Here is a 17,836-nt window from a genome sequence, read left to right on the forward strand (position 1 = left end):
TACTATGGTTACCACACTTAAGTGTTTATATGAAAATAATTGCACATCTTATAATGTTCATCAGCCAATCAGAATCAAGCATTAAACCTCGTAGTATGAATAAACATACATTTACGAGGGCAATATTTTAAGATTTAACCTTAAGATCTTAAACATAGATTGCCTAGTCAACATTTGAATGATTGTTTGGTATTATGTATAACCTGGGCTGCTAATAGTTAAAGTACATATAATTATAGATTAGATTAGGGGTGCCCAAACTCTTTCGTATGAAGGTCCAAAAACCAAATATCACTGATAGCCTTGGGCCAAAGATAAATATAGAAAACTATTATACAATAAATTTGCCATGGGTAATTTCCTAATTTATTTTTATAATATTAATGTTAATTTTAGAAAACATTAGTTTGCATCATATTAAATAATATATTATAATAATATATAATAATAATATATGATATATAATGCGGTGTAACTTTTTTAAATAACTTTTTATTGCAAAAAAATCCATAAACAATCACATTTATAGGACAGTGGTGGTTAATGCTGAATACAGTAAAGCCTTTTTTGAATTTGCCTTGATTCGCTCACCAAAGTCACTCTATTCATCGTATGTACATTTTAAACTAAACCTGATTAATTTACACAATTTAAATTAAAACATTTAATTTCGAATAGCTTTTTGTAGTTTATAAATAAATGTTGTATAGCAATAAAACAAAGAAATATAAGGTTACATCAAGTTTAAAATGACAATCTCTAAACCATTCTCTGATTGTATGGCAGGCCAAATCATTGGTTACCGCAGGCCCTAGTTAGGACATCTCTGGATTTTATTAATCTCTTGAGTTTTGATAGCTGTAATGTCTGTGATTGATCATAAATAACAATACAATGGAATTTTGTTTTCAAAGGAGTGCCAGTTTCTCGCAGGCCTCACGCAGCAGTCTTCTGGTGGGAAGTGACTCAGCGGTTCAGAGACTCACTCATGGTTTCTCCCACTGTTTGAATGGCATGGGTGCCCAGCTTCACGGTTTCTACAGCCTACCAAAACCCGGCAAGCATCAGCAGCCCCCCTCGCGGACCGACTCACAGGAAGCATGCTACGTTCTACCCAGGAACTACAGTTCTGAAGGGGCATCTGAGCTTGATTCGGAAGACGTGTACACATTTAAGACCCCCAATAACACTCTAGCTACGCCCCAAACCAATGAACAGCGGGCTCTCGATAATTATGATTTACCAGTTTACCAGATCCCCCGCACGTTTGACAAGAACCACAATGCACTGATGCCGTCCAGTGCTGACTCCACAAGCGCGCCTCCTCCAAGACCTCCAAAACCCAGCCAGGGCTCAGAGTCACGGTGGGGCGGCCCGCTGTCCACAGGGGCTCAGAACGGAGAGGTGTCCACAGCATCTGTCATCCCCAGGAGGAACACCCTGCCGGCAGTGGAGAACATCAAACTTCATAGAGGTACTGCACTGCTCATTTAGTCTGTTAATCTGTTATCTTCCCTTATTTTGGTAGACTTTTTGACTTGTCTGATCTTGTTCTTGTTGTTTCTGTTAGTCTTATTCACTTCACATCCTCCTGTCTCCTCGTTTCGTCTTTGCTTTCCTTCATCTTTTCCTCTCATTTTGTCTGTTTTATTCTTATCAGGCCTCGTCTCATCTCTTATTGTGTCATCTATTGGCTTTTCATCTTTTGTCTCTCCTCTCATTTTGCTTCATTTGTTTCCTTTCTTCTTAAATTTGCATATACACTACCTGGCAAAAGTCTTGTTGTCGATCCTAGTTGTAAGGGCAACAAATAATAACTTGATTTCTAGTTGATCATTTGGAGAAGTGTCAGAAGATAGATTTTTCCAATTAATTATCACAAATACTGCAAAAGACCTATTGGAACCCAGATGGACCCAAGATTCTTACAGAAATCAGTCAAGTTTGGAAAGGGAAAAATCATGGTTTGGGGTTACATTCAGTTTGCTGGTGTCCAAGAGATTTGTAGAGAGGATGGCAACATCAACAGCCTGAGGTATCAAGACATTTGTGCTGCCCATTACATTACAAACCACAAGAGAGGGCAAATTCTTCAGTAGGATGGTGCTTCTCATACCTCAGCCTCCATGACTGCTTGCTCCAGGATTGGCCAGCCCAGTCACCAGACATGAACATTATCGAGCATGTCTGGGGTAAGATAAAGGCACTTTGATACCAAATGATCAACAAAAAATTAATATTGGTTGTTCCTAAAACTTAGATAGGTGACAAGACTTTTGTCAGGTAGTGTATTGCATATTTTTTCCCCGTTTCTCCTTTCATCTTTTCTGTTTTAATCTTGTTTTATTCAAATTTTTTCTTTCAATTTCTCTGTTTTGCTTCTTCCCGTATTGCCTCATCTTTTTTGTTCATCTCATTCATGTTTCATTTCATCTGTTTGAGCCTCATCTTTTTCTCCCATCATTGTCTCCTCTTGTCCCATCCTTTGTTCTCAATTTGTCTTCTTTATTTAGATTTTTATTTATTTTTTTTTTATTTTAGTCTTGTTTCATTCACACCTTTTCTCTTTTAATCTCTTCTCATTTAGTCTGTTTGTTTAAACCCTGTCTTGTTCTCTTTGGGCTCTATTTTAATGATTTAGGCACAAAGTCTAAAGCACATGACGTAAAGCATTAAGGTCGTGTCGCAATCCACTTTTGCAATTTTAAGGATGGAAAAGTGTGCTCTGTGCATGGTCTAACAGGGTTGTGCTTATTATTTTAATGAGTTATTGGTGTGTTTTGAGCATAACGTTCATTAAACCAATCAGAGTCTCATCTCCCATTCCCTTTAAGAGTCAGTTGCGTCGTGCCATGGCACATTTGCTATTTACAAGGCGGACTTTGTAAGTGGAAAACTGAACACTTCACTAGCGAGAAAACCGTTAAACAGACCAACTGCAGCGAGGATAAAGAACTTTACTTCTACTCTTTAAATTACTCCTTTACTTTCATAGAAGGAAACGGCGGAAACGCACTCCACTGAAGACATCCATTAGCTTACATATTTAATTTAGCTTGTTAAGCCCAAACATTTGTTTCAAAATTGTTTCTAAATTCAGTTCTAATTTCCAGCAAACGAATAAATAATCATTAATAACGAAGTGTGGTCAAAAAGCTGAGTTATATCCAAACACACGTCCTATTCTTATGCCCCATATGGTGATGCATACGTCTCCAAAACCGAGACGGGGACAAATCTAAACTTGTTTTTATTAAAACCGACATAAATATACATATAATACATACTTACAATAATAATAATAACATTATACAAATGCAAGTTGTGAATAAACTGAAAAAAAGCCTCCGAGATGAAGAATGCATGGAGGCAGTGTTTTTTATATTTATGTAGAAATATATTTTTGTAACATTTTAATCCTTCAATTTTTTTAATTTGTAAAGATATTTGTGTATTATTGTACATCCTGTGTGTATTAAGCAATGTGTAGTAAAACAGACCGTTAGCGTCAGAAAACATAGCTGCTCAAGTTAATGCGTAAGTTTACATTTAAAATATTTAAGTATATTAAAAAAGTAATGTAATGTGTGAATGTTTTTACTTGAAAAAGTGGGAAATTGGCCATAATTGTTTAAGTTACTTCAAGCGTAATTGCATTAAATTACATAAAATAGGCTACTGCATAGTTTCTACAACAAATTTGACAAAACAAGAATGTATATAACTAACTCAATGTTCAATGGAAATGTTTAATTTAAGGTTCTCACTTTTACTCACGTTGATCAGTTTAAGATAAAATTTCTAAAATTGAATTTTTAATATATTTAAAAGTGCACTTGTGTGTCTGCCTTTTTTATTGATCAAGTGGTAGAGGTTGATATTACATTTACAAGTGCTAAAAAATAGTTTTTAGAACAAGTAATAATCCCATTAATCTAGTTACAGAACATGTCCCTGTCAAAGGTCAGTGAATTTAAGGTAATTATTTATTAAAAAGGACAAGCCATTCTCATACGTGACTTTGTTCTTTGTGTGACTGAAATGTAGGTAATAGCTGTTTCCATCCAAAAATGCTAATTAAATTTGTGCAAAACTGGATTATCGCATAAAAGATGTGTGAATAAAGCAGCGTTGCCATCCAACGAATCAAAGAGAACAAAATCGTCACTTCCTGATTTACTGGCGCCAAATATCAACAGTAAAAACAGAATTTACTGCAGTAGAAGAAGCTGCGTGGATCTTTTCTTCATTTAATAAATGACTTTCATATCAGAGGACAATGCTGACATGCAATGAATGCGTGGTGGTGTTGAAGCCATGACACGCGGAGAACAGACGCTCTTGACACGCTTTAGGCGCTCTGGAGGTCATTAATAATATAATAACATTAATACTGAAGTGGTTCATTTTAAAATGACCAAAACAACATTTCAGATGTTTTACAATGTGCTCAGCCTGCTGGTTTGTCCATTCACACACATTTCATTCATCACATCTCTTATAACAAACCTTTTTTAATGCACATACTGGAAGTTGTTCGGTAAAATGTTTCCATCGTAGTTTATGCGCATCTTTTCTTATTGAATATAGTTTAGAGAATAAAACCTGCTCCAGACCAGGTTAGGCAGGGGCGGATTGGCCATCTGGCAATTCTGGCAAATGCCAGAAGGGCCAGACCATTTTTTAAATGTGGGTCCTCAGTTTTAAAAAAACATTTTATATGTATTGTTTTAACACGCAGGCAGCTTTTATCTCTTGCAAGATGTGAATATTATGATGATGATGACAACAGTAAAAATAATAATAAATGTTAAGCATTGGCCCAATCAGCTACGGCCGGCTGGTTTCGAGATGGTCGCTGGTTTGAGCCTCAGCTGGGTCAGTTGGCGTTTCTGTGTGGAGTTTGCATGTTCTCCCCGTGTTCGTGTGGGTTTCCCCGACATGTCCAAATACATGTGCTATAGATGAATTGAGTAGGCTGAATTGTCCACAGTATATGTTTGTGAATGTGTATGGGTGTTTCCCAGTGATGGGTTGCAGGTGAGAGGGCATATGCTGTGTAAAATATGTGCTGGATAAGTTGGTGGTTCATTTCGCTGTGGCAAGCCCAGAATAATAAAGGGACTAAGCCGAAAAGAAAATGAATGAATGAGATGAATGCATGTATAAATTTGTTATAAATGGGTTGTTTTTGTTCGTCGCATTCATTAATACATTAATACACATACATCTGTACACCAATATAAGTAGTGAATGTGCGTGTCCGTGGGTGGGGCTGTGTTGGTGTGTTAATGTGGGCTGGTGTGGCTTTTTGTCCCATGCAGTCCGCCTCTGAGGTTAGGTTACCATGGTAACTGACTCGGAGTTAAAGTATCTCTTTTTCAGAAACATGCTTGACTTACCCCGAGTTTGACAACAGAAAACTCAGAGTTTCTCTCATTTCAGGTTTAACATACTCTGAGTTTTCACTTAAACTGCTTTCTGAAACAGGGCCCTGGTCTCTTTTCTTTTTATATATTTTTTTCCTCTTGTCATCACTCTTCTTGTGTTGTTTTTCATTTAAAGTCTCGTTCATTCTCAGTTCCTTTACCTTTATATTTTTTTGTCTCCTCATCCCTATTTCTCCACATTTTTAATCCAGTCTCTCCTCTCATTTAATCAGTTTCTTTTGACTCAAGACTTTTCTTGTTTGTCTCTTCACATTTGGTCTCATTTAGTTTCCTCTCATATCTCCTTTTTTATTTTGGTTTCATTTCTAATCTTGTCATCTCTCCTCTCAAATTTGGTTTAATCTAGCCTCTGTTGGTTTCATTTGTTCTTCTTTTTTTTTTGCAGATTGTCTCACATTTCCTCAAAATTTTCATCACCTCTTTTCATCTCATCTCATGTTATCTTCTCATATCTTCTCATTCTTTCTCCTCATATCTTAATTTATTTACTCTGTCTCACTCTTTTTTTATTTGTGTCTTTCAGTTTACTCTCATCCCTGTCTTTCCTCCTGTTCTCATTTCCTCCCATATTCTCTTGTCTCTCACTCATCTCATCTCTTCATCTCCAATTCTCTTTTATTAGTGGTGTTTTGTTTTTGTAGTTCTCTCAGACGTTTGTCACTCTTCTCCCATTCCACAAAAGCTGTAAATCATTGTTATTAGCAAATCCCAACCCCTCTGCTCTCTTTCATTCTGAATTTCTTCTGAATGTGCACATCTGATTTGAAACTGAGAGGCAATCTGGTCAAGGTTTACTCTGTTCTGCTACGAGGCTAATGAAATTCAAGCCATGCAGGCAGACCCAGAATGGCTTGTTCTGGCCTGATAAGCAGCAAGGGGGAGAAAACGAGTAGACACAATTCAGTGATTTCCTAGTGGTTTGTGCACAGCAAGGCCAGACTAGTGTGTCTACAGGAACAGGAAGTGACCTTTTGACCATCCTTGCCTGATTCCCACACCTGCGCTTGGTGGCCATGTTCTTAAATAAAGCAGAATTTAATGAGGAACATAAGAGTGGCCTGATATGTCTTTTCTTAGATTTCTCTGTACCTCAGGCTGGATTTATTTCTACATTTTCTTGCTCATACATTCTCTGTTTCAGGATCCTCTTTTGAAACCAGCAGTCACCAGAGGCCAGTCTATTTCAACAATTCTGGTCAGTCGGTGGAATCTGTAAATGATGGATTCAGTTCTTACCTGGTAAAGCAGCTTTCTATAACAATAGCATAACACATTTTCAAGGTCTATAAATGCTAACTTTTGAATACATTCTGTATTGCATTCAGCATATAGGCAAGTACTTCGAAAACAAAATACAGGACTGTTTGTGCAGACAAATCACCTTGCATGAATAATACAGCCCTTTTAGTTGTTTTAAAAGATACTGTACACATAAACTGAAACAAAACCTCAAAAGTGTGAACACTTTTCTTTTTTTAGTACATCTTTGTTGAGTAAACACTCTTTTAATGTTAATTGGAAGTAAATGGTGTCACTTCAATGATAACACTAACCTAATTTCACAAAGTAGGACGTCTGTGTTGATCCTGGAACAACATTCCAATCAGCCGATTAGAATAAAGGCATATGTTTATTGTTTATGTTAAGTTTAGGCTTATGTTTAGGTTTTTGCACTTCTACATGATTGTTATAATTATTATTATTCCCCTCTGACTTAGGATACAGTTGGGGGTAGGGAAATAGGAATGGATTACATCTTCCAACAAAAATGATGTTCCAGGACAACGTACACTCAGCGGTCACTTTATTAGGTACACCTGTCCAACTACTCTAACACAAATTACTGATCAGCCAGTCACATGGCAGTTTTAAGGCAGTTCTGAAGGTAAAATAGGTCAAACCTGGTTTCTAGTAAGGTGTACCTAATAAAGTGGCCGGTGAGTGTAGATGTTAATCCAGAATCGCATTGTACTTGGCAAAATCATGACGTGCTGAATGATAACATCTGGACTTGTAAGAAATTAACTTTAGCACCATAAACCCAAGTGGGGATTTTTGAGGTTGAATGTTGAAAGGGCAGAAGAAAAATATCTAATAGCATTCCAAATATAATTGTAACAGAGCACATTTTTTACAGTAAGTGCTTTGTGCAGTGTAGTAAAGTTAATTATACATGTGTGATGCTTTTTTTTTTTTTTTTTTACATTTCCGTAGACATCGTAATTGGCACATACAAAGATTTTGTTTATTATATTTTATTCTACTATTAACTTTAAATGTTACCAGTCACATCTATAGTGTGTAAGTATAGATCACCAGTAATTAAGTTCAGTGTCCTGTTAATTATAACTCTAGTAAGTCATAAAGACACAAATGGCACCATTTCCTGATAATGACCTCATAACTCACAGAGTCACAAACTGACAATAACAAGTCTATTCAAAGTACGCAGGAACAAATGGTGTGTGTCACAGTGGTTTCCACCACTGATCTGGAAACTGTGTAAGCTGGATTGTTCTTCTTTCTTTTACAGAGAACTAAAGCCCCATTGACCCGCTCTGATAGTGCCGGCTCTGATGATAACTATGTACCCATGAATCCCGGCTCATCCTCCTCCCCTCTCAGTGCCGCCCTGGCTGACAGTCCCAAAAATAACTATATTCCCATGAGCCCAGGTCCTCACCATTTTGATTTTCCAGGATTCTCAGCAACATTACCAGCCAGGAAGGGCAGTACAGCATCATTGTGTCTCCGACCTGGGCGACTCAGTGATGTCACACCACCACCAATCAACCGCAACCTAAAACCCAGGACAGGTGAGCACTGGCAAAACTACTCGTGTTTGTTTTCTATAACTTCAACAATTGGCGAAATGCTGAAATGTGTTTCTTTTAAAATATAAACGATTGTTTGACTTTGTTTGCAGCAAAACCAACACCTCTCGATTTGAGGAACAATGGCATCATTGATGAACTTCCCTTCAAGAGTCCTATTACCATGTCTTGGACAAGGCCAATGTGAGTCGCTCACAATTAAAAAAATTTTTTAAATACTTTTCAAAGCACCATAATTTAAAACCAAGCACCTTTGTAATTCATACCCTAGCATATGTAGCACTATGAAAGTCCTTACTGTACTTAATATTTTACTTGCACTTAAGTCAGTCACTTCTTCTAAGACTTTTTTGATCATGCCATTCTCTGTCCGATTCATTGATCTGTCCGATTCATTGAATTTGAATCAAGAAAAGAGTTAGCAAAATCATTGCAGTAATTTGATTGGTAAAGATTGGCATAAAAGTTATAACAAAACTGAGAAATGATTAGAGGATCATTTGTAAATCAAGCCATTTATATAAGCTGGTGAATTGTGTTGCTTTTTTAGTTTACCTCTCTGTTTTTTCAAGGTTAAAAAAGGATGCTGAATTCTGTTCCCCTTGTTCCAACCACTTAATTCTAGACCTGACAAATGCACCTTCTGCTTTATGTTTATATCATCCAGCTTACATTGTAAATCACGTTTACATTTTCCTCAGGTAAAAGTCTATTGGGTGAAATCATGGAAAGAGAGGTGATCTCTGATACAATTTGCTCCCCCAAGACTCTATTACGTTTATACAAAAAAAGCCATAAGATCTTAAATACTTGCCCACTTTATGATTTAGAAGTTCCCAATACTTTTTAAACGTGGCTTTCGTTTGAGTCAAATACCAATGAAAATATATGAATTTTATAATTTCCTATTTGACTGCTTCATGTTTTAGATGACATGCATTCATTTTCCAAAAAGAACTATGATGTGGTGTCCCAAAAGGGGAAAATTTTATATTCACACAGATTGCCTTGTGACATTGCTCCGGTTTCAGAATGCTCCCAAAAAACAAAAAATAGTCTATGCAGGACTACCTTGTTCCACTTTTGTTACTCCATATAAGAGCATTGACTAGGATGAATTTCCCTCTAAATGTCAAATTAAGTTTTTGTATAAAAGTTTTGAAATTCATATTAGATGAACCCATATGCTTTGGAGCCCATCTATCAAAATAATAATTTAAGGTAATATTAAAGTCCCCTCCAAATAGTAAAAATGCCTGTGGATGTTTATGAAACCAAAGCATTTTTTTTTCCTCAAAACACTCAAAGCTTATCATTTTCAGTGTTAATGTTGTAGCCATAAATATTAATCAAAATAAAAAATTATTCCAACATAAAAGTAAACCGAAAATGCCTAAAAGGGTCTGGAAAAACTACAAAATAGTTTCAGAAAATGTATTCTTTAATGTATAGACCCTTGCAGACCTCTCAGAGTCATGAGCAAACCATAAGTTATTATTCCACTGTGACCTCCAAAACTTCAAGTCACTAACCAAAGTGTGTTTCTTGAAAGAAAATGAAATCAGTTTTTAACTGTTTTGCAAACAAAAATAAAGATTTACTTTTAACATTTACATAAAAAGGTCAGCGTAATTTTTTAAAAAACTGACCGTTTTAAAAAGTCAAAATTAAAGATTTGTGATCAAATTTGTTGAATTCAATACTGGTGATGTTGGGTGGCTCAGTGGTTAGCACTGTTGCCTCACAGCAAGAAGGCCACTGTGGCGACCTCTGAAATAGAGACTAAGCAGAAGGAAAATTTAAAATCATGAATTACGGGCACACAATATATTGTTTCAGCATCAATATCGCAATCTGTGCATCTGCAATCTGCAAATATATATATATTCTCTCTTTGCTCTGTTGTAATTATCTATGCTTATAATTTGTTTATTAATTTTAAGCATGTTTCACTCCCCTACAGAATCCTTCCCAATCAATCTAAATTAACAGATTTTGTCAAATTAGAGCTGTTCAAGCTTTCTGTTAAAGCTGAATATATATCGCAATGTATATCACAATCCCTGATTTCCAGTATCATGCAGCCCTAGAATGAATACTGGTGATGTTCAAATGTGTACTAGATTTTAATTTAAGAATGTCTCTGTTTTTGCCAATTTAGTACAATTGTTGAAATAAAACCAAAAAATTTTATTTGAATTTGAATTCAAGCACTTAAGGACCAGTGTTTGTTTTTAAGTACTTTCAAGGCCTTAAAATTATATGTCTGAAATAAGTACTTTCAAGAAGCATGGGGACCCTGATTAATAAAATGACCTTATTTTAGTGAGTGACTAACAACAAATACTGAAGATTAATTTTTCATAAGAATAATCATTTTATGGTGGCGAGGGTACCATCAGTTTAAATTAGTCTATTTATTCTGATAAAACAACAAAAATAAAAACACATTGCCGAGGTGTGTTCGAAATCCAGGTCGCCAGCGTTAATGCTTTACCGCACTTTAACCAATGAACCATGTGGTTTGCCAATTTACAAAATGTTCAGGCGCCAGACAGGAATAAGCCTGTCAAAAAATATATTTATGTATTGTCAATAAGATCAGGCTTTAGTCAGGCTCATGATTAAACAGGCGCCAATGTGAGTTGGCATGCCGACGCGTAAAACCCTAATTAAAAAAATCCTCAGGCTCTTTTTTTTGTTTATTGATCCACTATGTTAAAAAGAATTCAACCAAAGTTTAACCTTGTGTACCAGAATATTTTTGTTTTTCCGTTAAGCTCCATCTAACGAGGGACTTTGTACATTCCCTCTGCTCATCGCTAGTGAAAATTGTTTTGGTGTGAATTTCCCGAAAAACGCTGACGATAAGTGTCATTGAAAATCAGTCCAGTTTGCACAAGCCTTAAGAGCTTGCAAATTTGATATTGATTTTTTATAATAGTCCAAAAATTAAAGGCATAGTTCTCCCAAAAAATTAATTGTCAATTTACTCAAAACCTTCACATGTTTCAAACCTCAGAGTTTCTTCCTCCATTGAACGTATGATAACATATTTTGAAAAATGTTGGAACCCTGTAACTATTGACCTCCATAGCATTTGTTTCTCCTTCTACGGAAGTCAATGATTACAGGTTTACAGTTTTTAATTAAAAAAAATCTTCTTTTATTCTCAACAGAAATAAGGAATTCATAGAGGTTTGGAACCTTGGAGTAAATTTTCTTTTTTTTGGGTGAACTATCATTTAAATAGAGTTATTTACATTTCAGACATAATATTGTTGTTTTTCTGTTCGTCAATGATAAAAATGATTTTAAACAAAACCAGAGTAGAACATTTCAGAACAAGTTTATGGCTGTGAAGTCTGAGGCTGAAACTAGTGAAGTGGATCAAAAAAATTTTTTAAATTGTCCTAAGAAAGAATGGGTGTTTTTGAATAGTTTTAGGACAACTCTGAGGAAAGGTTATTGATCCATTTCAAATGTTGCCTTTTTGACATCATATGAAATGTGGAGTTAAACTGCTTAATTTTTTTTTATACAGGCCTATGAACTCCATCTCATCACAGCACTGTCGACCCATCTCAACCCAGAGCATCACCAGCACTGATTCTGCAGACAGTGAGGAGAACTATGTGGCAATGGTGAGGAAATGACATCAGCTTTAGTCACTGAAGCTAACCAGATAACTACAAGATTGGATTTCTGCACATGTAACATTCTGCACAATGTTTCAGGCAGCTATTTTATTTATTTTTTTAAATGTAGCAAAACCCAGTCTCTACCTCCCCAGCGATGAGTGGTACCAGCAGTCCTGCACCAAGGAATTGTGGTAATGTGGACTATCTGGCTCTGGACTTTCAGCCTGGTTCACCTGGTCCACACAGAAAGGTATGTTTACACTCAGAGTTTATATTAATCACTAAGTTTATATTAACCAGATGATAGGTTCTTCGGACAAGCACCCATTATCAATCCCTCATTAGCTATGTTTCCATCCAAAAATGTGAATTACTTCATGCGCAAAACTGGATTATCGCATAAAAGATGTGTGAAAAAAGCAGCGTTTCTATCCGAGTCAAAGAGAACAAAATCATCACTTCCTGATTTACTGGTGCCAAATATCAACAGTATAAATGGAATTTGCTGTGGTAGGAGAAGCTGCATCAATCTTTTCTTTATTTAATAAATGACTTACAACTCAGAAGGCAATCCTGACAAGCAGTGAATGCGCTGTGGCGTTTGAAGGCATGAGACGTGGAGCACAGACACTCTTGATTCTGGAAGTCATTAATAATATAATAACACTAATACTGCAATGGTTACGGCAATGACCAAAACAACATTTCAGATGTTTTACAATGTGCTCAGCCAGCTGGTTTGTCTATTCACACATATTTTTGTCATCACATGATCTCTAACAAAATCACATGACTTTAATGCGCATACTGGAATTTGTTTAGTAAAAGTGTTTCCATCGTAGTCTATGTGAATCTTTTCTTATCGAATAAAAAAGTTTGGGTAACACTTTATAATAACTACACACTATGAACCATTTACTAAGCATTAGCAAATAGTGAATTCATCATCTGTTAAGCATTAGCTCTACATTAATAAAGGTTAGTAAGCAGTTTATAACTGCAGCTACAAATGCTGTATTCTTGACTTACAACTACATTTATAATGTGCTTAATAATTGTACTTTCATACTTTGTTAATGGTTTATTTTTCATTACTAAATTGCTTTATTTACAAACCATTTGTTTAAGCATATTTGGTTGTTTTTAAGATCATTCAGAATAAGTAATATACTATTCAAGAGAACATTTATATATCTTATTATTCAGGCATATAGTAATGGTTAATTTGTATGTTAATAAAATCCTTAACTCAACTTCATCCAGTTTTGTGACCTAATCTAAAGTGAGGACTATTTATGCTTTATAAACCCCTTTTAAATGATAATTAAAGGCTCAGTTATATTCTAAACAGCAAAAAAGAAAATAAATGACATTATTAATTTCTATTATTTCGGTGCATATCAAAAATGCTATCAAGAATGGCAAGAAAAAAAAAGGTAAACAAAAAATTGCTCAAAGTTTAATATATTTGAAGCTTGGCACTTTTAGTGGTTAGGTTTTTGTTTTAGTGGTTTGTTCCTATCACTTCTGTCATGAAATTGACAAAAAAATAAATATAAACAACTTAACCCATAGACTTCCATTCACATGAATGATGGCAGACTGTAAACCGAAGTTTTGCATGTTTCTGTGTTCAAGCTTGGTGAATTATAATGTTACAGCTCTGTACAGAAATCCTTGTTTGTTGTATCAGTGCTCAATTATCTTGTTGTATTCCATCCCTTTTTGAAGCACCATCCAACAGAATTTTGCATGCTCAAGCTCTAGTGAGACCGCGGCTTAACATTGGAATATTTTTTCAGTATTGCAAGTTTATATCATGCAATTCTGACAGCCTAACAATCAGGAAATATAGAGGTACAATTCAGATGGAAAAAGTTAGATAAACTCATTTGCAAAATATCATTGCAAGATGTAAACTTAAAACCTTACGAAAAATTGGCTCAATTATACTTCTGCGTCAAGTGCACCCATATGCTCCAGCACAGCCTTCGCATAGACGTGGCTGACACTGATGTCCACCTCTCTAAAATGTAAGTACACGTCAAAACGACGCTTGGTGCAAGCTCTGTGATTGGTCTGCTTGGTAGTGGTGCTGAGAGCTGCGAGCCCGATGGAGCGAGTGTTTACAAGTGTCGAGTCCCGTGCAGGAGCTCCAGATGGAAACTTTTGTTTTGTGTTTACCTTATAATTAACGCTGTTGCACATCCGTCAGTTCCCGCCTCTGAATGAGCCAGTTTTAGCTACTTGTTCATTAAGAAAAACAAAACACCTGCAAAGAAACTCGACACAGAGGAACATAAAAACCTACTGCCAGCTAGTGTTTCGAAAGTGTTATTGCAGAGCAACAAACAGCACGCAGAAGTTTAAATGCACAACAACGTGCAAGGCATGTGCTGTGGGCCACGTCGATCACTCGATGTAAAAGTATAAATCAGCCTTCATACTTGACGTGCTCTCCTTTGTACTATTATTTGTAACAACAGGAGGTGACTCAGGGTAAATGTCATGATGAAACAGTAGTAAGGAAGTCAGCGAGTGGAGTTACTGAGTGGAGTACCGTTGGGCAAACGGGTAGCTTAGGTTAAATTTTATATATCAAAGCTAACTCCATACTTAATGCAAAACCTTTTATCCGACAAAAAAACTTAAAAAGCCATGGACAATCTTTGCACCAAATATAAGCATTGTTTTTCCTCAAAGCTTTAAAAGAAACCTCAAGGACCTCACATCAGGCAGTTGTTTTGATTTCTAAAGGTGTTGCACATGAAATTCCCCCAGTTCGGCTGGACTCGGCTCCAAATCGTTCATCTTCGAATGTTGGGCAGCAAACAAAGTTATAAAAAAGTTGTGCGCTCCACCAGCTAAAATCATGTCAGGCACTCAATGCAAACCTCCATGCAACACTGCAATGACATCACATTTGCTGCATGCATCCAAGTGAACTAGGGAACACGTTGAGTATAAACAAGACAAAATTAAAGGGCAAGCAAATATTCATGTTTGGATGAACTATCCCTTTAATATGTTTGTGGAAACTTATCCAGTGTTTCCCCTGTCATTATATTATGGAGGCGCCCCGCCCTCCCAACGGCTGTACCCGCCCCTGTAAACTGTAAACCTAGCGGAAACACTGTCATCTTTGATTTAGGTGCTAATTTGTATGTCATATCCCTAAAATGTAGAATTACAGAAAAAAGTCTCGATATGCAAGTCAGAATTGTATTTGCGAAATCTATACCCTTTATTTTCTTTCTTACAGCCGTCCACCTCTTCAGTGACCTCAGATGAAAAAGTGGACTATGTGCAAGTGGACAAAGAGAAGACGCAGGCCCTCCAGAACACCATGCAGGAGTGGACAGATGTGCGGCAGTCAAGCGAACCGGCTAAAGGCATCAAGTCCTGATGACGTTCAACTGTCTACACCGAATGCGTTCCTCACTGTCAGTCCAAATGCTCTTATACTGTTACACACTGATAGAAACTGGGACAAAATAGTGAATGATGCAGCAACTAAAGCCATAAATCCAACTAAGGAAGAAGAACCCCTCAGCTGACAACCTCCTGGACTGTGATGCTATGCATATTAGAGACATGTTTAACTTCAGAGTTCAGTGCGACTAAATTTTAGCTACTTGCTCTTTCTGAGAGTGAGCAACTCTTCTGTGGTTATTGAAAATCATAATCTAGTTAGTGATGTGTGCAATTTTTTTAAATGTGAAATACTTCCTTCAGCTTAAAAGTCAAAGAGAACCAAGTAAGCCATTTGATCCGCCCTGAAAACTGTAAACACTGTGACTGTTTCAAAACATTGCTCTGTTTGTTTGAGCATCCCGGCCAGCCTGGCATGGCAACCCAGCTTAGCCAATGGTGTGAGTTTGGGAGGGGACTATCTGACCAGTGACGTACAAGGGGAGCATTCAGGAAACCTGTTTGACACTCAATACTGTTACAAATCTATTTGATAGCACTAGTTAGGCAGAAATGCTACTTTAGCAGTATTATAAGGGCAGAACAGCCCATCATGCAAATGCTTTTCTGAAGTCATGGTGGTCTGCTTACCAACTTGAATCGCAATTGATCAAAGAGAGATGGTCGTTTTTCAATTACGACTAAGAAATGCAGGAAGGCTTGTAAAATAATCCTTAATAGCTGTTGAGTTAATAACCTCAGACATTGGGTCACCATCATTAAACATGCATACACAGATTTTTGCATGAAATGTTCACATCAGTGAGAACATATCCAATTCATTCATATGGAAGGTTAACATCTACACACACAGAAGTCCTTTACTTACTTTAAGTCCCTTTAGGACAAGTCATTTTACTCTGCGGCCATCTTTGAAACACCTCTCGGGCAGTATTCTCAGGCATTCTGTTTAAATGGGCAAACATCAAATTCTCCAAGATTGCGATTAAATTTCATTTTTGGAATCACCAATCAAATTAAACAACAACAACTGAGTCTTTAGTTTCATTTCTAAACAATCCAGTCACACAAAATCCATAGAAACTCATGTTTGGGACCCCTCCCCTGGAGAATCATCAGTCTATAGTGGTCGATGACTGGTTTCTGTACTAGAAGGCGGGACTTCATTCGCCATATTGACCTCTCTCTAGAGCAGTGGTTCTCAAACTTGGTCCTGGAGGGCCAGTGTCCTGCAGATTTTAGCTCTAACTTGCCTCAACACACCTGCAAGGGTGTTTCTAGAAAGCCTAGTAGAAGTTTGTTTGGCAAGCCCTGATGTCTCTGTGTCCAGGACTGTGAACCCCTGCTCTAGACTGTTGCTTTGTGTAAAACACTTGTCATAGGTCTCAAACTCAATTCCTGGAGGGCCACAGCTCTGGACAGTTTTGCTCTAACCCTGATCAAACGCAGCTGATCAAACTAATGAAATTGTTTATGACTCTTTTGAACACCTCAAATATTTAGATCAGCTGTGTTTGATAGGGTTGGAGCAAAACTGTGTAGAGCTGTGGCCCTCCAGGAATTGAGTTTGAGACCTTTGCTTATATGGAGCTGGTTTCTGCGTGTTTTATTCAAATTACTAATCTCGCGCACACAGCCACTCATTTAAAAGACTGCAAATTCACTATTCGAAAAACAAGTTTAAGAACGAGCTCATGTACATACACTATAAAAAGCGATTAGTTGACTTAAAAAATTTTTTTATTAAACTGCCTTAACATGATTAAGTAAATTAACTATGTGCATAGTTATAAAAATTAAATGAACTTAATGACAAGTTGGTTTTACTTAAAGTTAAGTATTTCTGTTCCAACTTAGAACTATTAAGGCAATGGCCTTACTTTCAGTATTTGCTTTTTACAGTATGTATGTATATTTTGTGAATTAGGTGGAAAGTTTTCATAAGAAATTAAAATGTGCACATAACAGCAAAAATGTATGCATTTATTAGTGAACCAGTGTCTTAACATAACGGCTATTTCTTCATAATTTGTCCTCCATTGCTTAGCCAAAATTGGAAAATGACCATGGCTGCACCTGAAATCGCATACAGTACATCCATACTAAATAGTACATTAAATACAGTATGAGAGCCAAGTAGTACGTCCAAATTCAGAGTATTCAAGAAACAGTATGTGATGACCTGCTACTTCCAGCAAGATTCTGAGGTGCACATCTGATGGACACTTCATTATTTCATAATGCACCCTGAGAGAATTCATGAATGGGAGTAACTGATGCAACTGGCATGGTTAAGTCATTTGATAATGATAAATGACAGATGTAGTTCCAGTCATACTACTCTCATTCATACTATATAGAACATACTTTTCTAAAGGTCGTGTAGTAGGGCTAGGCTGATAAACGATATTATTCATGTCGCGATAAAATTCATGGCAATAACAATAAGCTCTAGACTTTTTTTATTTATAGTATATAT

The 17,836-nt window shown here is 36.5% G+C and overlaps 1 protein-coding gene across 1 annotated transcript in view; it reads left to right on the forward strand.

The window, feature by feature from the left end:
• gab2 (GRB2-associated binding protein 2) overlaps positions 1 to 17,067 on the forward strand; it is a 144,703-nt gene extending 127,636 nt beyond the window's left edge. Inside the window, exons 4-10 of the mRNA XM_056474540.1 lie at positions 915 to 1,474; positions 6,592 to 6,689; positions 7,984 to 8,266; positions 8,377 to 8,467; positions 11,829 to 11,928; positions 12,053 to 12,175; positions 15,188 to 17,067. Coding sequence (XP_056330515.1) covers positions 915 to 1,474; positions 6,592 to 6,689; positions 7,984 to 8,266; positions 8,377 to 8,467; positions 11,829 to 11,928; positions 12,053 to 12,175; positions 15,188 to 15,331 — 1,399 coding nt within the window. The 3' untranslated portion in view covers positions 15,332 to 17,067. The remainder of the gene's footprint in view (positions 1 to 914; positions 1,475 to 6,591; positions 6,690 to 7,983; positions 8,267 to 8,376; positions 8,468 to 11,828; positions 11,929 to 12,052; positions 12,176 to 15,187) is intronic.
• The last annotated feature ends 769 nt before the right edge of the window (positions 17,068 to 17,836 follow it).

Source organism: Danio aesculapii, chromosome 15 (assembly GCF_903798145.1).
Source record: "Danio aesculapii chromosome 15, fDanAes4.1, whole genome shotgun sequence".
NCBI classification, from domain to species: Eukaryota; Metazoa; Chordata; class Actinopteri; order Cypriniformes; family Danionidae; genus Danio; species Danio aesculapii.